Here is a 24,212-nt window from a genome sequence, read left to right on the forward strand (position 1 = left end):
CATGAGCGCGTTCTAAGGCAGGGACTGTCCTATCCATCTCTGAATCCCCAGCTCCTGCGCACCACCTGGCAGAGAGCAGGTGCCCCATAAATGACTGGCAGGTGCCCGGGCTGCAGTGAGGCCTCCATGCAGAGCTCCCCTGGTCTCTCCGCACATCTGTGGCTCTCTTCCGACAGGGCTGAATTGGGGTTTTCTTTAGTTTCTTATTTACAGTTTCTGTGGAGAAACTCTGTATTCGTAAGAATACTGGACATAAAGGGAATTCCAGGTTGAGGTCGATCCAACACTTCTTAGCTGTATGAACTTACAGAAGTCACTTCGCTCTTTGGGGCCTCTATTTCTGCATTTGTAAAATGAGAAACACAAGTCTCAGGACCGGCCAAAATCTTCAAGGACAGCGTTTTTCAGTCTGCAGGTCTTAACCTATTAGTGGACCATGAAATCAACTTAACAGCTCAACACCACGATATTTTTTTTTATTAAATTTTTTTTTTTTTTACAGAGAGAGGGATAGATAGGGACAGACAGGAATGGAGAGAGATGAGAAGCATCAATCATTAGCTTTTCGTTGCAACACCTTAGTTGTTCATTGATTGCTTTCTCATATGTGCCTTGACCATGGGCCTTCAGCAGACCGAGTAACCTCTTGCTGGAGCCAGCAACCTTGGACTGAAGCTGGTGAGCCTTGCTCAAACCAGATGAGCCCATGCTCAAGCTGGCGACCTCGAGGTCTCGAACCTGGTTCCTCCGCATCCCAGTCTGACGCTCTATTCACTGCGCCACCGCCTGGTCAGGCAAGACCACGATATTTTTAAGGAAAAATAAGAGAGCCCATCACATATAACAAGGCTAACTGTTGCTTCACTGTGTGTACTGACTATACAACTACTATACACTGTGTGTACTGACTCACAATATAAAATGTGATTTTTGGTTGTAAATTGCAGTTTTATTAAAAAAAAAACCTGCCTGACCTGTGGTGGTGTAGTGAATAAAGCGTCGACCTGGAAATGCTGAGGTCGCCGGTTCGAAACCCTGGGCTTGCCTGGTCAAGGCACATATGGGAGTTGATGCTTCCAGCTCCTCCCCCCTTCTTTCTCTGTCTCTCTCTCCTCTCTAAAAATGAATAAATAAAATTAAAAAAAAAAGAAAAAATTAAAAAAAAAAAAAAAAAACCTGCTTGACCTGTAGTGGCACAGTAAATAAAGCATTGACCTGGAATGCTGAGGTCGCAGGTTCAAATCCCTGGGTTTGCCCAGTCAAGGCAAAAATGAGAAGCAACTACTAGAAGTTGATGCCTCCTGCTCCTCCCCCTGCCTTTCTCTCTCCCTCTAAAATCAATAAATAGCCTGACCAGGCGGCACAGTGAATGGAGCGTCGGACTGGGATGCAGAGGACCTAGGTTCGAAACCCCAAGGTCACCAGCTTGAGCATGGGCTCATCTGGTTTGAGCAAAGCTTACCAGCTTGGACCCAAGGTCGCTGGCTCCAGCAAGGGGTTACTCAGTCTGCTGAAGGCCCGCGGTCGGGGCACGTATGAGAAAGCAATCAATGAACAACTAAGGTGTTGCAACGCACAATGAAAAACTATGATTGATGCTTCTCATCTCTCTCTGTTCCTGTCTGTCTATCCCTGTCTATCCCTCTCTCTGACTCTCTCTCTCTGTCTCTGTAAAAAATAAATAAATAAAATTAAAAAAAATTTAAAATCAATAAATAAAATCTTTAAAAAATAAACAAAAAACAAAAACCTTAAAAATAACGAGAACTCCTACTCTCTGGGTAAGGTTGTTTATTATATACCAGCGCTCAGTTTGAAGCTGTCAGGCTAGAAGCGGTCGGGACACTTCCAGGGCGTAACAAGATCAGGGCCGGAGACCCAGACTCGGGGCTAGGCGTATACCGTGAACCATCTTTAAAATTGAGATATAATTGACATTTAACATTACGTTAGTTTCAAGTGTGCAAATAATGATTTCATATACATATATGCTACAAAATGGGTTAATCATCTGTGAAGTCAGAAACCTAGAGCACTGTGCTAAGAATTCACAGACAAAATACTGTGTTATAAAGAGAAATGGGCTTAAAGCCTGACTCCAGCCCTTCCTTGCTTCATGTCCTACTGAGTTTCTTCATCTGTAAATTGGAGATAATGAGGCCAACCCATTTTTGCCACCCCTCCGGCAGAGACCTGGTATGAGGTGGGTACTGAGTAAATGTTTGTCCTCTCCCTGCAGACTTTGACAGAACACACTGTGTTTCCCCGTGTATAAGACTCACCTTAAAAAAAAAAATTGGGGTCTAAAAAGTGGGTGCGTCTTATACAGGGGTTGTAGGTTCTCTTACTTGCATTTCCCGCTTTTTCACACTTGTTTTTGCACTCATTGTTGTAGATTTTTTAAAATTATTTATTTTATTTTATTTATTCATTTCAGAGAAGAGAGAGAGAGAGAGAGAGAGAGAGAGAGGAGAGACAGAGAGAGAGAAAGTGGGGAGGAGCAGGAAGCATCAACTCCCATATGTGCCTTGACCAGGCAAGCCTAGGGTTTCGAACCGGCGACCTCAGCATTTCCAGGTCAAGGCTTTATCCACTGTGCCACCGCAGGTCAGGCTGTTGTAGATTTTTTTACTTGCATTTCCAGCCTTTTCGAGGTTGTTGTCTTCTTTTCAAATTTCAGGCCCCAAAATTAAGGTGCGTCTTATACATGGGAGCGTCTTATACATAGGGAAATACGGTCACCTTTCCTTTTGGTCTGGGTGAAGTTGCTCTGGGCAGTCACAATTTTTCTCGCAGGTAGCTTTATTTTATGGCTTAGGTTGAGTTCAGATTCTAGAGATATTGTCAAATGCACAATACAACTTGAAAAAGAATTTATTTATTTATTTTTTTTTTTTTGAAAAAGAATTTTAAGTTGGTTTGGATGACTGAAGTTAAAGTCACTTGGAAACCTGGTTGTAATTTCCTTGGATAGAGGCGTAGCTATGTGGTAACTATTTTTAAGCCTCTAGGGTTTTTGCTTTCCGCCCCATACCTCTTACTGAATTGTTTGGTCCACAAAAAACTCTTTATTTTCCTTTGTTTAGTTTAGCTTTCCTTTCTCACAAAGAATATTCGCTTTCTAAACCTATGACAACGTAATCTTTGAAGGACGCAGTCCCCATGCATCTGGGCTGGCTGGACTCAGCCAGATCCAGGGCTCCTGTCTGCTGGACGAGCTGAGACCGGAGTGGGCGGGAGCTGAGAGCATACTACCAGGACGCACTCCTTCAGGAAGAAGTTATCTAAAAATACAGTAGGTTTGGTCTCCTTTCTGTTATCACATGCAAGTCAGTCATCTGCTGTCACACATGGCGTCCCCCAGGTGCGCTGAGCCAGCCAGTGGCATGAGGGCAAAGAGCAGAGGCTGTGTGGGGACCCAGCTGCCACCGTGCAGGAGCCCGGGCAAGTTACTTCATTTCTCTCTGCTCCTGTCTTCTCATCTTGAGAGAGAGAGAGAGAGAGAGAGAGATCTGTGCCTACTTCTCAGGGTTGTTGTGAGAATTGAATGGCCAAGGCTAAGCAAAGCCCCAGGGCACGTGGCTGTGGTGAATGCCAACGAATTGTTTCTGTGCAAATTGAGTGAGCACCGGTCTCACTCTAAGGAAAGTGGAAATCCCAAGGATATCCTGTAGAAACGAGAAAACCATAAAACCATCCCTGATGTTTTAGTTATCAACCTAATTCGTGAATTGCTAGCACTCCACACATATGCTTCCATCGTGTTCTTTTTCCTCAGTTGGATACGGTGCTGAGCGACTGAGGCCCGGCGCGTGTCCAGCTGAGGCCCAGCTGAGGCCAGAGCCACTGACTTCCGCATCCGTAGCACTTCTCCACTTTGTTCCTATTGCACCGAACCTCAGAGATTTCCTATCTTTTCCCTAGCGCTGGCACTTTTTCGTATCCACTCAATTCATAAAAGAATAAGGGCAAAATGCTCATCTAACCACAGATCACTGACACACGGGCAGAGAGAGCTAGAATCAAAGGCACTTCTAGAGGGCACTTGGAAATGGAGACGAAGTCTGACCTAGTGCTGCTCAGAGCCACACGTGAGGGACAGCCTTCCCTGCGGCCACAGCTCTGCAGACTGCCACCAGTGAGCTGGACCCTCGGCTCCAAAGTAGCCAGGCACACGCAGGGAATGAGGGGCCTGCCCCTGGCCAGGAAACTTGGTTATAGATGCCAGGACTGCAGAGTGAAAAGAGAAGCTGGCCCTGGCTGGTTAGAGCATCAGCCTGAAGCACAGAGGATGCCAGTTCAATCCCCAGTCAGGGCACATACAGGAACAGATGTTCCCTCCCCCTCTCCTTCCTCTCTGTCTCTCTCTTCCCCTCCCGCAGCCGAGGCTCCATTGGAGCAAAGATGGCCCAGGCACTGAGGATGGCTCCATGGCCTCTGCCTCAGGCGCTAGAATGGCTCTGGCCACAACAGAGCATCGCCCCAGATGGGCAGAGCATCGCCCCCTGGTGGGTGTGCTGGGTGGATCCCGGTCAGGCGCATGCGGGAGTCTGTTTGCCTCCCCGTTTCCAGCTTTGGAAAAATACAAAAAAATAAAAAAATAAAATAAATAAAATAAATAAACCAACCAACAAACAAAAAGAAAACAGAAGCTGGCTGAGGTCCACTTCTGCCATTTATTTATCTTGGACAAGTTACTTAGAGTCTCTGAGCCTTGTTAGTAAAGGAGGGATAAGATCCACTTCAGAGGGTATTTGAGAACTTTAAATGAGATATAAACACGTGTTTAGCAAATTGCTAGGCATATAGAAGGTGCACAATCAATTATGGCCAGGAGCAGTAGCATAGGAGGAGCAGAGATATCTGAACAAGGAAGGTCAGCAGAGGGGACAGAGTGGGACACACCTTCCTTCACTACAGAACGGAAGTATCAGGGCAGACAGGGCTATAGGGACTGGAGAAGGCCAAGAAGACTCCCCGGGCAAGCCATGAGTGGAGCCAAGAGCTGAACACGATGTTTATTTTCTGATTACTAATCTACACTTGCTAGGGTGTGGCTAGGGGTAGAGGGGGCCAACCCCACTCTTGGCGGCTGGGAATCAACAAGGAAGAGCTTCTGCTTTCTTCATGGAGAGAGAAGAGGCTATTGGCTAATGGAGAGAACTGTTGGAGTCGAGCAGAGCTCTTCAGGGAAGCTGTGAGTGGTTTGGAAGAGCAACTCTAGGTCATAAGGAAGAGAAACTTGCCCAGATCCATGTTACAGGATGGATGACTAAGGGACCAGGTGACACTGGAGACAGTAAAGGTGGTGAGCTGTGTGATTTTCTCCAACAGAACTTACTGACCTGGTGTAGGACCAAAGGAAGTGGTCATATTGGTCCAGGGAAAACGATTTATGAGGAAGGGGTGGCAGAAGGACCATGTGGACAAGTGCAGGAGAGAGAGGGGCTGCAGCAATGCAGTATACAATCAAGGGTATGCAGGAAGTGGAGTGGGGTGGGGGAGGGTGAGTAGTCAGGGATGGATGCCAGGAAGAGGAAGTGTCAGTAAGACGGACCAGCAGGTAGAGTGGGAGACAAGTAAGGCTCAGAGCCTAGAGTCTGACGGTCAACGCAGAGCAGTCTTGAATGGTATCAAGATTTAACGTGGGTCCCTAATATGAGGGGGCAAATCCTTTATGATCTCTCAAAGATGAGAAGCAGTGGTAAATGAAGGTGGAAGAGGACCCAAGTGCGGAATGCCTACTGTACGAGGTGCTTTGGATAAAACTGTCTAATATTATCCTCCCAACAGTCCTTCAAGTTGATGATTTGTGAAAAACAGAGATGCAGACACAAATTAAGTAGATTGCCAAGGATCTCACAGCTATTGAGCGAGGCAGCTCAGATTTAATCCCAGGGCTGACCTGTTCCAAAGCCCAGGTGCCTTCCACCTCCCCAGATGTCCCCAAAGAGGTGACCTTTTAATTCATTCTTATCATTTTTTACAGCTTTTGAGGTTAGAATCTTTGCCTGATCAGATGGTGGCACAGTGGATGGAGCATCAACCTGGGATACTGAGGACCCAGGTTTAAAACCTCAAGGTTGCGGCCTTGAGCGCAGTTGCCAGCTTGAGCACAGGGTTGCTGGCTTGAGCACGGGATCATAGACATAACCCCATGGGCTCTGGCTTGAGCCCAAGGTCACTGGCTTGAAGTTTAAGGTCATTGGCTTGAATATAGAGTCACTGGCTCAGCTAGAGCCCTCCAGTCAAGGCACGTATGAGAAAGCAATCAGTGAACAACTAGGGAGCTGCAACTATGAGTTGATGCTTCTCATCTCTCTCCTTTCCTATCTATCTGTCCCTGTCTGTCTGTCTGTCTGTCTCTCTTTCTCTCTCTCTCTCTCTCTCTCTCTCACACACACACACACACACACACACACACACGATCCCGTGTTGTTAGTATTCAGGGTCTCATGAAAAGGAGCCGCAAAGGAATGAGGCAGCAACAACACTGCAGGTGGAGGACCCCAATCTCTCCAGGATTGAGGTGCCTTGGAGAGATCAGTTATCTATTCTAATTCATTAAGCAGAAACATGACATCATGCGTAAGAAACTAACAAATAGAATACAGTGTACAATTTTATTATTGTTTGGCAAAACTGATTAGATTGCTCTTGCCCTTTCTGAGACATAACACCACACCATCTGCTGTCTGGTTCCTGACTGCAGAAAGCTCCAGCAGGGCCACACACCACGACGTCCTTGGGCCTTCCCTGGGCGCGACTGCTTTCAGTCACGAGGGCTTGGTCTCCACCTTCACTCCCTCAGGACGGGAACAGAAAGCCCCTCGGGGCTTTGGCTTTCCTCCAACGTTCCGGTCTACACATGTTTGGTTGCTTACTCCCCAGGCAAGCCCCACAAGTGCAGGGCTCATGTCTGACTGTTCACTGTTGAATCCCTGCATGTGTCCCATAGTAGATATTCAATACATGTTGCTTGGATTTGCAATTTAACTAGTAGCCAAAATGTCCCCAACTCAGTTTAGGGTGGACAGTTTGTGTTTCAGTGCTGAAGGGGGCTCCACACATGAGAGTAGCCAGACTGCCCAGAACATAATCAGAGCTGTGCCCCAGACTGCAGCTCCATTCAGCTCATCATCAGGGATTCTGACACGCCCGCACACAAGAGCACAGCACACGCACACACACGCGTGGGAGCACTCCCATCTACACACACTCCAATCCACACTGGCTTCTCTTCCCGAAAATTAGGTGTCCAGCAGGATGCATCTGCTAGTCGACCTGGCGTGGCTGCTGTTTTTGGAAGTCCAGGCCAATCCATCTTGGTTGGTTCTTCACCATTTTCCTTGGGAGCCCAGAAATGAAATCACCCTTTAGATCGACAGCCATACCACCCTGAACGTGCCCGATCTGGTCTGAAATCACCCTTTAGGACAGTGGTCCCCAACCCCCAGGCCATGGACCAGTACTGGTCCGTCGGCCATTTGGTACCGGTCCTCAGAGAAAGAATAAATAACTTACATTATTTCTATTTTATTTATATTTAAGTCTGAACGATGGTTTATTTTTTAAAAATGACCAGATTCCCTCTGTTACATCCGTCTAAGACTCACTCTTGACTCTTATCTTGGTCACGTGATACATTTATCCGTCCCACCCTAAAGGCCGGTCCGTGAAAATATTTTCTGACATTAAACCGGTCCATGGCCCAAAAAAAAAGGTTGGGGACCACTGCTTTAGGAGATCCAGGGTGAAAAATGAGCAGCATTTACTCCTGGCAAGCCTTCCCTGCTCACCGTTTCCACCCACTACAAAGAGGACCCCAGTCCTTGGAGAAGTCACAGAAGGCTTCCCAAAGAAACGGTGCTTTAACAGTCTTGACAGACTAGTTAAAGTTGGCCAGCTAGAGGGGCTCCAATCTCAAGGGGAAAGAGGCTGTTTCCCAGCACCCAGTAAAGTGTCACATCCCTGGGCTTTTATTGGAGGTGGATGAGTAAGTAAATAAACAAATAGCACACATGAGGAAGGCAGACAGTAGGCTCAGGGAGCCTGAGTTTGTGTGTGAGGCTAGAGAGGTAGGTTTGGAGCCAGACTGGGAAGGTCTTGTGTGCTTAGCCAAGGAATGTCAACTTGATCTTGTTGATGACAGTACTCCCTCAAACATTTTAGAGCAAAAAGGTGATAGAATCAGAACTGTCTTTTTAAAATATTAACCTGGAAAAGAACCAGGATGGGGGAGAAAGGAAAGTAAGAGAAACCACAACAGGAGGATGTTAAGACAGAGAGTGAGAACCAGAATAAGGTGGTGGCCGAGGGGATGAGAAGGGTGTTTCACATATAGAGTCACCCAGACCAGTTGGCTTCAGAAAGGGGTGAGAAGAAGAGACTTCAGGTTAGTCCATACATTTCTAGGTCAGCAAACTGGGAGCTCATGATGCTGTTAGTTCATATAGATACAAAAAAGCTTAGAGGGAGAGACGGCTTTTGCAAAAAAAAAGACTTTTATTATAAAATATTACACAAATATATGAAAGTACAAAAAAAGAAATGTATTATACAGTACAATAATAATAAAGCTGTTTTTTACTTAACTTTGAGTCACCTCTGGAATCTAGTTGGAAATTCTGTTCTGAAACATAGTTAAAAGACCCAGAATTATATAAATGAGCATTTTGGGGGTTACAAGTAACAAAACTTTTTTTGTAAGTCATTGAGAGAAGGGGAGGCAAATAGACAGATTCCCGCATGCACCTTGACCAAGATACACCCAACAAGCCCACCAGGGGGTGATACTCTGCCTATTTGGGATGTTGCTCCATTGCTCATCAACCAAGCTCTTCTTAGTGCCTGAGGCAAAGGCCATGGAGCCATCTTTAGTGTCTGGGACAACTTGTTCTAATGGAGCCATGGCTGCAGGAGGAGAGGAGAGAGAGATAACTGAGAGGGGGAGGGGTGGAGTAGCAGATGGATGCTTCTCCTGTGTGCCCTGACCAGGGATCAAACCTGGGGCATCCACACACCAGGCTGATGCTCTACCACTGAGCCAACTGGCTAGGGCCAAGTCATAGAAACTTAACCCAAACTATTAGGCACAAAAGAAAATGTATTATAAGGACACAGTTACCCAAGGACAGGAATAAAGCTGGGCTTTGGAAAGGAAGTGAAAGCAGGGACTCAAAACACCATCAGATCCTGACCAGGCAGTGGCACAGTGGATAGAGAGTCGGACTGGGATGCCGAGGACCCAGGTTTGAGACTCCGAGGTCGCCAGCTTGAGTGTGGGCTCATCTGGTTTGAGCAAAAAGCTCACCAGTTTGGACCCAAGGTCACTGGCTCGAGCAAGGGGTTACTCGGTCTGCTGAAGGCCCACGGTCAAGGCACATATAAGAAAGCAATCAATGAACAACTAAGGTGTCGCAATGCGCAACGAAAAACTAATGATTGATGTTTCTCATCTCTCCGTTCCTGTCTGTCTGTCCCTGTCTATCCCTCTCTCTGACTCTCTCTTTGTCTCTGTAAAAAAAAAAAACCCAAAAAACAAAAAAAACAAACCCACCATCAGAAATCTCTCTCTCCAGTGCTCCTTTCTGCTGGCTGGCTCCTTCCACTCTCCGAGTCGAGTGCTGGGAGAGCGACCACTGACAGTTCCCAATGCGCACCTCTGACAGATTCAATCACCCAGAGAGTCAGACAGTCTCGAAACTCCTGGCGAAAGAACCACGGTAATTAGTCCAGCATGCCTCAGGCATCAACCTAGTGACTCAAGATTAGGTGGAGGTGACATTGTACAAATGTGACAGCTCTTGCTGCAACCATTCAAGAAAGACAATTCCTCAAACAGCGGTGCTGGTCAAATACTCCAGCAGATGCCCACTACAGGGCAGAAGCTGTTGGACCCCAGGAGATATGGACTAGAGCAATGGTTCTCAATCTTGGTTCAAATTGGAATCATCTGCAAAGTCTTAAAGACAACTGATGTCTATCCCACCTCAGATGATTTAGGCTTTTTAAAAAGCTCCCTCAGCCTAACCAGGTGGTGGTGCAGTGGATAGAGCGTCAGCCTGGATGCTGGGGAACCGGGTTCAAAACCTAGAGGCCACTGGCTTGAGTGAAGGCTCACCATCTTAAGCGCGGGGTCGCTGGCTTAAGTGTGGGATCATAGGCATGACCCCATGGTCGCTAGCTCAAAGGTTGCTGTCTCGTGGACCCCCTCACCCACAGTGAGGGCACATATGAGAAAGCAATCAACGAACAACCAAGGTGCCACAACGAAGAGTTGATGCTTCTCATCTCTCTCCCTACCTTTTTCTCACTCTCTCTCTCTCAAAATAAATAAATAAAATAAAAAGCTCCCCGGGGGTCTCCAAGGCAGGCTAGTGCCCAGCTTTTTGAACGTTCATGTGCCTACAGATCACCAGCACACCCGGATAAGAGGCAGCCTCTGATTCAGCAGTGTGGGCAGAGCCTGAGAGTCTGCATTCTGTGTGCGCCCCAGGGGTGCTGACCTGTCGTCCTCAGCCTGCTGGGGCAGGCGGCGGGGTTCTAATGCAGTACTGTCCCACGCAGCTTCTTGTGGTGGCGGAAACGTCCATAGCTGTGCCGCAATACAGCAGCCGCTAGCTGCATGTGTTGACCAAGAACTTGAAATGTAATTAATGAGACTGAAGAACTGAATATTTTATTTTATTTGAAGAACCACATATGGCTAATGGCTTCTGTACTGGACAGCGCAGGGCTGGTGGATCTCAGCTGGGGGAAGGCATTACTGAATCACTTGCTGTATTTCTTTTGTGTGTGTGTGTGTGTGACAGAGACAGAGAGAGGGACAGATAGGGACAGACAGACAAGAAGGGAGAGAGATGAGAAGCAGCAATTCTTCATTGCGGCACTTCAGCTGTTCATTGATTGCTTTCTCATATGTGCCTTGACCAGGGGGCTATCGCAGACCGAGTGACCCCTTGCTCAAGCCAGTGACCTTGGGCTCAAGCCAGAGACCTTGGGTTTCAAGCCAGTGACCTTTGAACTCAAACCAGTGACCATGGGGTCATGTCTATGATTCCACACTCAAGCCAGTGACCCCGTGCTCAAGCCGGCGACCTCAGGGTTTTGAACCTGGGTCCTCCACTTCCCAGTCCGATGCCCTATCCACTGCACCACTGCCTGGTCAGGCTTTTGCTGTATTTCTTAACCAAGCCAATGCTCTTGTTGCTGCTGTATTCCTCCTCACCCGCCCCAACCCTAAAATATTTATTTTTCTCATAAGTCCATGTTCAGGCAGGGCCCAGGAGGGGGGATAGCCCATTTCTGCTCCACTTGGCATCAGCTGAAGTGTCTGGAAGGCTGAGGCTGGGGTCATCTAAAGAGCTGCTCGTGAAGAGGCTGGGTGGTGGACTGTCAGTTGGGACCCTAGCTGGGTCTTTAACCAGGGCACCTGCAGGTGTCTTGGGCTTCCTCACACATGGCCACTGGGCTCCAAGGGCATTCATCGAGTGGCAGGGGTGGAGAGTGCCCAAGTTGAGTGGAAGCTCTATTCTTTTTTTAAAACCTAGCCTTGGAAACCATGCTGTCACTCTGGCTGGTACTCAATTGGAGTGAGTCACCAAGCCCAGCCTATACCCAAGAGGCAGAGATTAGACCAGGGGTCTCAAACTCAACTCAGCATGTGGGCCGCAGAGCAAGATCACAGCCGTTTGGCGGGCCGCACTAGGTCTACAAAAGGCAACTGTTACGCAACACTTTTCAGTGTCACAAAACGACCAGAAACTGTAGTTCACATCACAACTGCTATTAACTAAGCTAATATCTAGCTAGGATGCTAGAGAAATGAAAAATACAAGTAGGCCCCTAGGCTTACTTAATTTTATCCAAAATATTTTGAACTTCGTGGATTAGTCTGCGGGCCGCACAAAATTGTTCGGCGGGCCGCGAGTCAGTTGGGACCCTAGCTGGGTCTTTAACCAGGGCACCTGCAGGTGTCTTGGGCTATGATTCCACACTCAAGCCAGTGACCCCGTGCTCAAGCCGGCGACCTCAGGGTTTTGAACCTGGGTCCTCCACTTAGACCCAATCTTGGGACAGGAGTGTCAAGTTAAGGAATGTGCAGACATGTTTTAAAACCACCGCAAAGACTTAGAGCCAAGCGCACCAGGGACAGAACTCTGCGTGGCAGCGAACAGCCAGCTGCCAAGCCTGCAAAGAAAGGAAGCTTTTCCTCGCTGGCTCCGGGCGCAGCCAAATCCTCCCTGAACACCTGGCCCAGGAGCACCCCCCACAATCCAGCACACTCCCCCTCAACACCTGTTTCCTATGCTTCGGACCCAGAGACTTACTTCTCCATTGCACACGCACCTTCAGTAACTTCCTGACTTGTTTTTTCAGACGTTCTTGGGTGGGGGAGTGCGAGAAACCTGGGAGTCAGGCCGCCTGGGTGCTGGTCCCCACCCTGCAGAGCCTATAAAAGGAGAGCAGATTTATTTGGGAGTGAGGAGATGGTGGGGAATAATTTCTTCTATCTCTTTCCATTTCTATATTATTATTTAAATTTCTTAATGTGGTTAAGTATACATAACATACAATTTACCATTTTAATGACGTATCGGTATAGTTTAGTGGCATTAAGTGTATCTACCTTGTCGTGCAACCATCAGCACCATCTGTCTTCAGAACTTTTTCATTTTCTCAAACTGAAACTCTACACCCATAAAACACTAACTCCCCGACCTCCCCCGGCCCCAGCTCATGGCTAACATTATTCCACTTTCTGTCTCTATGAGTTTGACTACTCTAGGGACTTCATGTAAGGAGAATCATACAGTATTTGTCCCTTGTGACTGGCTTATTTCACTGAGCAGAATGCTCTAGAGCAGTGGTGGTCAACCTGGTCCCTACTGCCCCCTAGTGGGCGTTCCAACTTTCATGATGGGCGGTAGCGGAGCAACCAAAGTATAAATAAAAAGATAAATTTAACTATAGTAAGTTGTTTTATAAAGATTTATTCTGCCAAACTTAGTAAAAATCCAACATAAAGTACTTGGTAAGTAATTATTATTATATGCTTTAACTTGCTGTAACTCTGCTTTATAAATTTTATAAAGTAAAGTTACTTCTCTACTTTATAAATCACCATTACTGTGGAACCGGTGGGCGGTTAGAAAATTTTACTACTAACAGAGATACAACAGTGAGAGGTAGGTATAAAAAGGTTGACTACCCCTACTCTAGAGGGTCATCCATGTTGTATATAATAATGTGTCAAAATTTCCTTTTTAAAAAAATTTAAGTGAAGGCCCTGGCCGGTTGGCTCAGTGGTGGAGCGTCGGCCTGGCATGTGGGAGTCCCGGGTTCAGTTCCCGGCCAGGGCACACAGGAGAGGCGCCCATCTGCTTCTCCACCCCTCCCCCTCTCCTTCTTCTCTGTCTCTCTCTTCCCCTCCCACAGCCAAGGCTCCACTGGAGCAAAGTTTGCTCGGGCGCTGAGGATGGCTCTGTGGCCTCTGCCTCAGGCGCTGGAGTGGCTCTGGTTGTGGCAGAGCGGCACCCCAGGATGGGCAGAGCATCGCTCCCTGGTGGTCATACCGAGTGAATCCCCGTTGGGCGCATGCGGAAGTCTGTCTGACTGCCTCCCCGTTTCCAGCTTTGGAAAAATACTAAAAAAAAAAAAAAAAATTTAAGTGAAGAGGGGAGATAGAGAGACTCCCACATGTGCTCCGACCAGAATACACCCAGTGACCCCCGTCTGGGGCCGATGCTGTGCCCATCTGGGGCCATGCTCGCAACCAAGCTATTTCTAGTACCTGAGTCTGAGGCTCCAGGAAGCCATCCTCAGAGGCTGGAATCAATCAAGCCATGGTTGCAGGAGGGGGGGGAGAGAGAGAGAGAGAGAGAGAGAGAGAGAGAGAGAGAGAGAGAGAGAGAAAGGGGAAAGGGAAAGGAGGAGAAGCAGATGGTGGCTTCTCCTGTGTGCCCTGACCGGGAATTGAACCTGGGACTTCCATATGCTGGGCAGACATTCTATCCACTGAGCAACTGGCCAGGGCAAAAAACATTTTTATTGTCATAAATATATATACCATAAAATGTACTGTTTTAACCATTTTTCAAATTAATGATCTTTAAATTCTTATTTTTAAAAAATCTTAAAGATTTTATTTATTGACTTTGCAGCGAGAAGAGAGAGATGGGAGAGCAAGTGAGAAGTATCAACTCATAGTTGCTTCACTTCAGTTGTTCATTGCTTGCTTCTCGCATGTGCCTCGACCGGGCAAGCCCACGGTTTCGAAGTGTCGACCTCAGCATTCCAGGCTGATCCTTTATCCACTGCGCCACCACAGGCCAGGCTCGTCTTAGTCATTTTTAACTCTCCAATTCAGTGGTATTAAGTTCAGATTTTATTTTAAGCCTTATAATCTCATCAAATGCTGGTGTCTTCAGGATTCTGCATGTCACAAGGCCCAGAACCACCGGCCTCTTCATTTCCACCTTCTCCCACCCTTTGCCTGTTGTGCCCTTTGACCTTTTTCTCACAACCACCAGGGCCGAGTGGTCTGAGTCAGCCTGCCCTTGTGACCACCTTTTGTAAGACAGTAACATTTCCACATAGCTTTGTAGTCTTTCACACTAAAGGGCTATCATTTTGCAAAACAAAATATTAGCATATTTTGGGTTGTGTTATGTTCGGGGAGCAGACCGGGAATTTATATCTACACTTCCCTTGTCCCGCCCACATGCATGGGTTGTGTGACTTTGGGCATGACGCCTCCCTTATTTAGGGCTCATCTGTCAGTGAGTAAGTCAAACTGGACAATCTGAAAGGACTCCAGTCCTGGAGCTGATGACACTCCATCACCTTCCGACACGGGCTCCTTCCAGCCTCAGCAACAGGAGAAAGGAGCCAAGATGGCCGATGTCTGGAGTCTTGGAAACATGCTCAAGCCTGTTTTTGACCCTGTGCTCTTCCCAGAGCCTTGACATTATTGCTACCCAAGCCTCACCTCACAGGTGTGTTTTAACCAAACTGGGGCTAAATGGTCTGAAGACATGGAGAGTATTTTCACGAAAAGAAAAGAGAAGGCTAGGCCAAGCAGGAGGGCACGCGGAGGCAGGATGGCAGGGGCAGCTGTGGTGGGCGCTGGCAGGACAGGGACAGGGCGACACCCACCAGCAGGCCATGGGAAGGAGGCGCCATGGTGCTGCGGTGGGGGAGGGTAACGGATGGGGCGCGTCTCTTTCTCCTCTTTCTTGGCCTCTGGGTTAATATTCTGGGGACTGACTGAAGTGACACTGAGTTCAACAGAGCCACTGCCCATTCCGGCCCCACCTCTCTTGCCAGGAACCGCCCCACCGCAGTGACCACATCCCCCCAGGTTGCCTTGGAAACACTCCTCAGGGCAGGGGAGTTGGGGCACAGTTGCCAGCAACAAGTGGTGCCCTCCCTTCCGCCGCATCTCCGCCACTGCCCTGCGCCCTCCCTAGGCACGGGGAAGGGAAGAGCCGCTGACAGCAGAGAGGAGCCGCCGAGGCCCCTCAGGAAGACTGAGGTGAGGGTGCGGGAGCCCCTGCAGGTGGGAGCCCCGGGAACAGCGCCCGCCACTTCCTCTCGGCAGGCCTGCAGGGCCTGAGCGGCTCAGGACGCCGAGGAAAGACAACCCTGGGGCCCTTAGAGAGGCTGGGGGGACAGAAGGAGGACACTCTTGGGATCCTCAGAGCGTTGTCTGATGACCCGGAATCTGGGTGGGGGTCTGACTCCTGAGAGGGGGCTGGGGGTTCTGAGCCGGAGGGCCAGGCTGCAGGCCTGCGGGTGCTGCCCCTCCCCCACCCCGTCTGACTCCTCTAGCCCCTTCTGGGTTCCCGCTGCTCCTGTCCCTGCCTGGGTCTGTTTCAGGCCAGGCTCCCTGCCCCTGCCCTGTCTCTTCTTAGTCCTGTCTGGGCACTTGCTGCCTCTCTCCCCCTCCAGGTCTCGCTCTCCCTCCGGACCCCTGCGGATGCCTGGGACTCCAGAGCAGCCCCCTGGGCACATGGCGGGGCCGCCTGCAACCGAGCCGCCTGCAACCGAGCCAGCCCCGTGGCCCCCGCTGCCCTGCGGGCCTTGCATCCCCATCATGCTGGCCCTGGCCGCCCTGGCCGCCGTCTTCCTGCTCACCACCGCCGTGCTGGCCGAGCGCCTGTTCCGCCGCGCTCTGCGCCCAGACCCCAGCCTCCAGACGCCCACCCTGGTCTGGCGCCCTGGCGGAGAGCTGTGGATCGAGCCCACAGGCACGCCCCGCGAGCGCTCCGAGGACTGGTACGGCTCTGCGGTCCCTCTGCTGCTGGACCACGCCCCAGACCCCCCTACCCCCGGGGGCACCTTGGAGGCCCGGGCAACAGCTCCACCTGCCCCTTCAGCTCCACGCTCTCCTGCCAGCTTCTTAGCCCCCCAAACCCCGCCCAAGGCCCCAGCGAGAAGCAGCTTCTGGGGGCCCCAGGCCTGGGAGGGAAGGCCCCAGGCCCCGGGCTTGGTGAGCTGGGCTGAGCTGGAACAGAGGCCAGAGGCCAGTGTGAACCTGGGGGGCCCCCAGGCGCAAAGGCAGCGGCCAGGTAGCCCTGACCCTGAGTGGGGCCTCCAGCCTCGGGTCACCCTGGAGCAGATCTCGGCTTTCTGGAGGCGTGAAGGCCGGACCAGCGTGGGTTTCTGAGTCCTCAGAGCCCGGAGGACTGGCCTCCCAGAGACCTGTCAGGAAGACCCACCCTCAGAGAGACCTTAAGACCCTGAGGCTCCAGCCTGGGAACCCAGCTCACACCTGAGGCCAGGGAAGAATGCCCTGGGCCTTTCACATCTGGACTTCAATTTAGCTGGACCCCGGTGTGGGCCGCTGGGTGTGGGCGGAGCTGCCTCTGCTTAGCGGCCTGGGGGGCGGGGCAGGGGAGGGCTGCGTGCGGGGAACTGGAGGTGGGCCCACTCTGGGCCAGAGCTGCCAACATCACCTTCCTGATTAAGAACTTAAGGTACTAGACAAGCGTGAGGTAGCATCATCGCAGCGGCTCCCACCTTCCCTCATTGTGCACCGAAGACGCCAGGATCGCAGGGAAGGGATCCCGTGGATGTGGAAGAACAGACTGAGAGTGTGGATGGCGCTCGTCAGTTCTGCTAGGAGGAGATGGCAGGAATCCAGCTTCCACAGCCACCAATCATCCCTCCAGGAACACACAGAAAGAGAGGTCAAGACCAGACAAAGGAACATCTGATTATATCTGAACTGCGACTTGGACCCTCAGCTCACAGCAGCGACCTCGGGGAGCCAAGCTGGGGAGGCCCTCTCTTGCCTTCAGCCGGAACCTAGAGTCAAAGAAGCCCTCTGCCCGTCCTCGTCCGCTGAAGGCTGACACATCCCTGGCCTCTGACCCTTAGCCCGCTGTGGTGAGGGAGGCGGGGCCAAGGAGACCTGGCGTCCAGCCGAGGTGGGAAGGAGCGCAGTCCCTGCTGGGCCGCTCCCACACGCAGCCTCCCGCCCTCTGCCCTCCCCGTTTGCTGGAGTGTTCTGGAGAGACAGTTTCCCCCAGGCAGACTTACTTCCAACACCCCGCCCCGGAGAGACGGAGCCCCCAAACGTCCTTGGCCCTGTAGCCGTCTGTCCTATCAGCTGACCTCTTTGGGAGCAGGGGGGGGCCGGCGAGAGGCCACAGTTTTCATTTTCCGAGGTCTGACTCCAAACTGCAGTGATGACTGAGGGGTTTTGCCTTATCAGTTTACCACCTGTACTGTTATTTACTTTATATTTTTCTTTAAATTGGTTTACTATTTGCTTAATACATTTATTTTAAAAGGACTCTTTTGTTTCACATCTGTAAATGGAAAACCAGTATCACTTGCCATAAATAGAAGATAAAACATGAAAATACACTGTAAACAAAGATAAGTTCTAAGTAGACCTTGTTCCCTGCTGGAGGCACTGACCCAAAGATATGGTGTTTCTTTGTTGAAAGAAAAAGGACCAGATGAGTCAGCAAGTGTCAGGCGTGGCAGCCACCACCCTGACACCTCCCTCGGAAGTACTGAGACAGACGTGCGCTGCACAGGGGGCAGCGACCTGGTGCTACTTTGTGCCCCAAGGCCCTCCACAGCTCACGCACTGCGGGGAAGCTCTGCGGGGCAGAGGCCAACACTTGGCTCGGCTCTTCGGGCTCTTCGGGCTCGGCACCTACAGGGAGCACTTGAGCCTGGACCGCCCCCGCACCCCCCGGGATGCCTGAGGTTGGAGCAGCAGCAGGGGGTGAGACGGCCTGGGCGGAGGGACTTCTCCCCAGGTGCGGCATCCAGCACGTGGCCCTCGCATTGCGGGCGGCCCCGCCTTTCAGGGGCTCGCTCACTCTAGTGGCACGGGTGGGAGTGGAGGGGGAGATAGGAAGGGACACATAACTGATACAAGGCACAGCTCCTGTCCCATCTCTGTCACTTAGGAGCTGGATAACTGTGTCACTTCTGACCACCATCAACTGACAGGACTGGGTGGTGGGGGCTCTGCCCCTGAGGAGGGATCCGTCCACCAGGGACACAGGGCAGAGAGGCAGCCCTCAGAGCTACCTGCCTGCTCCCCAAGGCTCGGCAGCAGCAGGACGGTGGGGACAGACAAGGTTCTTTTTGCTCCCTGGGCTGATGGGGAGATTTTTCTTTAGCCTGCTCATTTTTTTGTTTGTTTGTTTTTTGTGGGTTGTTTTTTTTGTTTTGTTTTGTTTTTGTTTTGTTTTGTTTTTTGACAGAGACAGAGAATCAGAGAGGGACAGATAGGGACAGAGAGGTAGGGAGAGAGATGAGAAGTATCAGTTCTTCGTTGCAGCATCTTAGTTGTTCACCGATTGCTTCTCATTTGTGTCTTGACTGGGGGGGGGTGCACCAGCAGAGCGAGTGACCCCTTGCTCAAGCCAGCAACCTTTGGGCTCAAGCCAGTACCATGGGGTCATGTCTATGATCCCATGCTCAAGCCAGTGACTCTGCACTCAAGCTAGTGAGGCTGTACTCAAGCCTTCAAGCTGGCAACCTCGGGGATTTGAACCTGGGTCCTCCATGTCCCAGTCCGTCGCTCTATCCACTGTGCCACCGCCTGGTCGGACTCTAGCCTGCTCTTTCACTGAGGGTGCACCTTTATATGGGGGCCTCTGTTTTCAGTGCCCCAGGCAAGGCCTCAAGGCCAGTCGCTTGGTGAATGTGAAACCACCTAACAGCTCACACAGCTCAGTTTTAAATTTCTTTTTTTTTTTTAAAAGATTTTATTTACTGATTATAAAATAATCAGGGGAAGGAGCAGGAAGCATCAACTTATATTAGTTGCTACTCATATGTGCCTTGACCCGACAAGCCCAGGGTTTTAAACCAGCGACCTCAGCGTTCCAGGTCAGTGCTTTATCCACTTCATCACCATGGGTCAGGCTCAGTTTTCAATTTCTTCTTTGTGTGTGGCTCCTGGGGGTTCCCCTTGCGTTCTTTAAACCCAGCTGTGCATTTAAAAGGATGTTTGCTTATACTCTGGTTTCTCTTCAGATAGCAAAAATCTTTTGCCTTTTAAAGGGTGTCTGCTTGACTTTATGCAGCATTTCCAGATGTTTCATGATAGGGATGTGCTTGTCCAGTTATAACATTCACAATATCACCCCTTCCTCCCCCGAAACCCAGATTATTTCCTCTATAAACAAGTTCAAATCTCCCCCACTTTAAAAACAACCAGCCAACCAACAACGAATTCTCTGTCTCTCACCACATAACATGACCTCTTACCTCCTTCGCAGACCAACATCTGGGAAGAGCTGTCTGTCCTGGCCGTCCTAGCACTTTCCCATCCCCCATCACTCTGCAGCCCGCCACAGCTTCCGTCCAGCTGTGAGCATTCCACTGCAACCGCTTTCACCAACCTTGAGGCCTTTCCATCAAGGACTCTGCTCAGCCCCCTGTCGGCAGCGCTAGACGTTCTGATTCCATTCTCATCACATCCTCTTCCCTTGCCCGCTGTGGCTGCACATACCTGCTGTGGTGGGACTCAAAGAACTTAACAACCGGTCCTCGGCCCTAAGGACCGTTCTAAGTATAAAAAAAACCGATATAGCAAAAGTTAGTTTATTATTTCATGCACTTACTACTTAAATAAGAATAATAAAAGAGGTCTACAAAACTAGATTGCTATAAGAAAGTTTAAAAATATTAATGAAAAAAAAACCACCTGACAAAAAACAAATAACTGTTATTTGAGATTTATCTCCATATTGCTTCTTGATTGGCGCCCTCACTTGCAATTTTTTTCACCCATGGGCGGAACGAACATGACTATGGGCGCTTAGAATATACACTGTTGCGCAGATGAATGTTAGAAAAGAGTAAGGAATGTAAATTTGTGATTTCCACATTGGGTGGCTTTCCAGGGGCCCACTTTAGACAGACCCCTGATTACAAGTGCCATTTTAACAACCGGTTCGCCGAACTCAACAAAAAATTAGGTATCGGTTCTGCCGAACCGGTGCAAAGCAGCTGAACCCCACCGCTGCATCCCTGCCTTTCCTTCCCGCCCTCCGGCCAGCCTTTCTGGCCCTTTTGCCACTGCCTTCCTCAGAGGTCAGCCCAGGAGTGCTTGCTGTCCCTCGACACATTCTTCCTGGGCAACCTCACTGATGCCCTTGGCTTCTATCGCTGTCTCATGCCCTGGTGACCCCCCAAGTCTCTACCTCCAACTGTGGCACCAGAAGGAATAGAAGGACTGGCCAAAACAGCCAGCCCCGGAGGCAACTCGCAAACATGCTAACGCACCCCTAAAACAAGCAGGGGCTTCTAGGGAGGCACTGCAACCGGAGAAAAAGGAAGTTCCGGAAACTACAAATATAATTTCTCCAACTGAAAAGTTCATCAAAGGAAGGGGGGGAGAGTCTTAAACCTTTCTCAGGATGTAGAGCAAAACGACAAAGAAATGGAAACTATGAAAGAAACGTGAAGAGATGCAGAATCATTCCATTCACTGTCCGTCAAACAGAAACTCCAGAGACAGCATAGGGAAGGAAATAATCAAAGGTTGTATTTGATGGAGAAAAACACTTCAAGCGGAGGAAAGAGGTCTGCGAAGCCGTTCTCACCTGGCTGTGCACTGGAGTCACCCGGGGAGCCGCTTCAAGTACTGACACCGACACCCCCCACCCCCACTTCTCTCCAAGGTGGGGTAGCAGGGGCCCGGTTTACCCTCCCACTTGAAAGCGCCACCACAGCCACAACAAAACCAGACGAGATACGGGAAGTAACGGTTTTCAAACCCGTGGACACCCAGCACTGAAGACGATGAAGTCCAGAGAGGAAGGAAAACAATGAGGCTCGACCTCGAAGGGGGTTCAGCTCGCTGCTTTGAAAATGTCCGAACTGCAGGCAGAGTGGGGGAGTGAAGTGGGCCCCAGAGGACTTCTGGAGCTCAGGGAGTGGAGCTGAGCAGCCAGGGAGGCCGCCACCGCTAGGCGATGGAGAACAGGGCGTAGAGAAGAGCCAGTTGCCAGAGAGAACCCCGGGATCTGTAGAGAGGCCCCCTGAGTATTCCCCAGAGAACCAGTCAGCACACGCATGTGCGGAAACTACCTAAGGCCAGGGCAAGAGCTACGTGAAGAACTGGCCTGACCAGGCGGTGGAGCAGTGGATAGAGCATCGGACTGGGATGCGGAGGACCCAGGTTCGAGACCCCGAGGTCCCCAGCTTGAGTGCGGACTCATCTGGTTTGAGCAAAGCTCACCAGCTTGGACCCAAGGTCGCTGGCTTGAGCAAGGGGTCACTCGGTCTGCTGAAGGCCCATGGTAAAGGCACATGAGAAAGCAATCAATGAACAACTAAGGTGTCACAACAAAAAACTAATGATTGATGCTTCTCATCTCTCTCCATTCCTGTCTGTCTGTCCCTATCTATCCCTCTCTCTGACTCTCTCTCTGTCTCTGTAAAAACAAACAAACAAACAAACAAAAAAACTGGAGCAGTGTGCCCAGGGTTCACACAAGGCCACGGCCTTTTCCCACCAGCCAGACTGGAAAATGTCACAGGGCCCTGGCCGGAGTACTCAGGAAGGTCTTGGCTTAGTAGTAGCAAATAATTAACTCTGAGACTGAACACTGCTCTGAACCTGCCTAACAAATCATACAGATTACAAAAATATCAGGTGTTCGACAGGGTAAAATTCACAATGTCAGGCAGGCAGGCAAAGATTACCACGCATGCAAAGAGGCAGCAAACACGATCCATACTCAGCAGAATAATCAATCACTGAAAACCAACCCAGAACTGATACAGATGTTAGACGAGAACATAAACATAGCTATGCTAACTGTATCCCATACGTTTAAAACATTAGGCAGAAACATAGAGATAGAAAAAAGATATGTCAGCTCTAGCCAGACCAGAGTGTTGTCCCAATACGTCGAGGTTGTGGGTTCGATTCCAGTCAGGGCACACAGAAGCACCCATCTGCTTCTCCACCCCTCCCCTTTCTGTCTTCTCACTTCTCCCTTCTCTCTGTCTCTCTCTCTCTCTCTCCTCCTCCTCCTCCTCTTCCTCCTCCTCCTCCTGCAGCCAAGGTTCGACTGGAGTGAGTTGGCCCCAAGCTCAGCAGTTGAGCACTGGCTGGGTGGATCCCAGTCTGGGTACCTGCTGGAATCTGCCTCCCCTCCTCTCACTGAATAATAATAAAAAAAAAGGAGCCAAATTCAGGAAGCAGGTGACTTGTGGACCACTCTCTATTAGTGCTAAGGCCTCTGAATCTTTAAGTTGGGAAAGAGGAAACAGGTTACCCAGGGACCCACCAGGCTAGAAATATATAAAAGGATCTCTGTGCCCCTGATCAGTTTCTGGGTGCGCCATGCTAGATTCTAGTGACCTAAAGAGCACTACTACCTGGAGTAAAGAAAGTCATGTTATGTGAAGTACATCTCATGGGCACAGCAATTGATACAGATGTCATTCACAGCCTGTCTTCAGCACTTTGTAGTGTGGTCTTACATGCTGAGCTACTTAGGGCCCCAGAAAGCAGGTCTTAAATGTTACCAAGTAACTGCCAAAATGATCTATTAGTCAGGAAGTGATTGGAACAAAGTACTGAGGCGCTGAAACATTTATGGAATTTTACCTACCACATTGTCTTGAAGGGTTACCAATAAATTAATACATGTGTCTACACCACACAATACCACGGTTTTTTAAAGATCCCAAATCAAATTGCTTTCAGATAGTTTGGTTGGCTAATAGTGTCTCGCCACTTTTAAATGCTCTCAGCTTTCACCGGCCTTGGCTCTCTAAAACTCATGTCCACTGCGCTCACTGACTGTCAGTCTGGTTTGACCTCTTGCCTTCCTGGACGCTGTAGGCTGAATGCCCCAGCTGGTAGGTGGGTGGAGGTGTGGCAGGAGGGATGGGTGGATGGAAGGAGGGTGGGTGTATGGGGTGGGTAGGTGAGAACCAGGATAGATAGAAGCTGAGTGGGTGCATAGGAGAGGGTGGCCAGGCGGGTAGATGGAGGGGAGTGAGAATGTGGGTGAATAGAGAAGGTGGAAGCATTGGTGAGTGAATATATTTGGTGATCTCTGGACTACACAGGCCCTTGAAAAGTCACTGAGATACCTTGGGCAACTGGATGGGGGCCTGCTGGAGGGTTAAGCTGAAATAGCAGGTGGAGGAGGCGCCGCTGCACACCCCTCTCAGCTTTCCTTCCTGAGCAGACGCTACACTGAGTATTCATAGCCTCCTCGGCTGTTATCTTTGGAAACTGGAAAGAGAAATGGAATGAGAGAAATGGAAGGTGGTGCGGTCACAGTGCCCTCTGGTGACCGTAAGGGGATTTGACATTTGGTATTCTCCGGCTTTTTTTTTTTTTTTTTATTTCTTTATTATCTATTCTTCTCACCTTACTCCACCCCTCCCCCACACTAGAATATGAACTCTGTGAGGACAGGATTTTTGTCTGTTGTCATTGTTGTACATCTGGTGGCTAGAATATTGCCTAGCACATGGTAGGTGTGCAGGCCCTGCCCCACCACTTCACTGAGGTCTGACCCTGAGCAGCTCCCTTCATTTCATCAAGCCCGTTTCCTAATGGGTAAATGGAGACGTTAACACCCAGCCCCCGGGAGTGTTTGCTGCGGGAAGAGACGTAGGTGTGCTGAGCCAGAGCACTCAGTGTGCTCCCCTCCTGCTCGGGAGCCAGTGCAGGTGACGTGTCCTGTGCTGACAGCAGCACC

At 50.0% G+C, this 24,212-nt stretch overlaps 1 protein-coding gene and 1 long non-coding RNA gene across 5 annotated transcripts; one reads left to right on the forward strand and one right to left on the reverse strand.

Moving 5' to 3' along the window:
- The first annotated feature begins 5,124 nt into the window (after positions 1 to 5,124).
- On the forward strand, positions 5,125 to 17,868 carry C4H16orf54 (chromosome 4 C16orf54 homolog). 3 transcript variants are annotated; one of them, XM_066383257.1, is made up of 4 exons: positions 5,125 to 5,315; positions 14,785 to 15,028; positions 15,331 to 15,538; positions 15,955 to 17,868. In XM_066383257.1, the coding sequence occupies exon 4, from the start codon at positions 15,983 to 15,985 to the stop codon at positions 16,670 to 16,672; it is 690 nt and encodes a 229-aa protein (XP_066239354.1). In that variant the 5' UTR covers positions 5,125 to 5,315; positions 14,785 to 15,028; positions 15,331 to 15,538; positions 15,955 to 15,982; the 3' UTR covers positions 16,673 to 17,868. The 3 variants fall into 3 exon arrangements, with proteins under 3 accessions (XP_066239354.1, XP_066239352.1, XP_066239355.1); XM_066383255.1 differs by having other exon boundaries at positions 5,125 to 5,305; positions 14,771 to 15,028; XM_066383258.1 differs by lacking the exon at positions 5,125 to 5,315 and having other exon boundaries at positions 14,682 to 14,999.
- On the reverse strand, positions 8,710 to 23,729 carry LOC136403903 (uncharacterized). 2 transcript variants are annotated; one of them, XR_010751198.1, is made up of 3 exons: positions 23,596 to 23,729; positions 12,352 to 12,454; positions 8,710 to 8,913 (listed from the first exon to the last, which is right to left on the reverse strand). It is a non-coding gene; the product is annotated as an uncharacterized lncRNA (long non-coding RNA). The 2 variants fall into 2 exon arrangements; XR_010751199.1 differs by lacking the exon at positions 23,596 to 23,729 and adding an exon at positions 21,087 to 21,215.
- Between the last annotated feature and the right edge of the window lie 483 nt (positions 23,730 to 24,212).

The sequence above is a fragment of the Saccopteryx leptura genome, chromosome 4, assembly GCF_036850995.1.
Source record: "Saccopteryx leptura isolate mSacLep1 chromosome 4, mSacLep1_pri_phased_curated, whole genome shotgun sequence".
Taxonomy (NCBI): domain Eukaryota; kingdom Metazoa; phylum Chordata; class Mammalia; order Chiroptera; family Emballonuridae; genus Saccopteryx; species Saccopteryx leptura.

Coding starts and splice junctions, on each gene's coding strand:
- C4H16orf54 (XM_066383257.1), top strand. CDS start 15,983: ATGCCTGGGACTCCAGAGCAGCCCCCTGGGCACATGGCGGGGCCGCCT.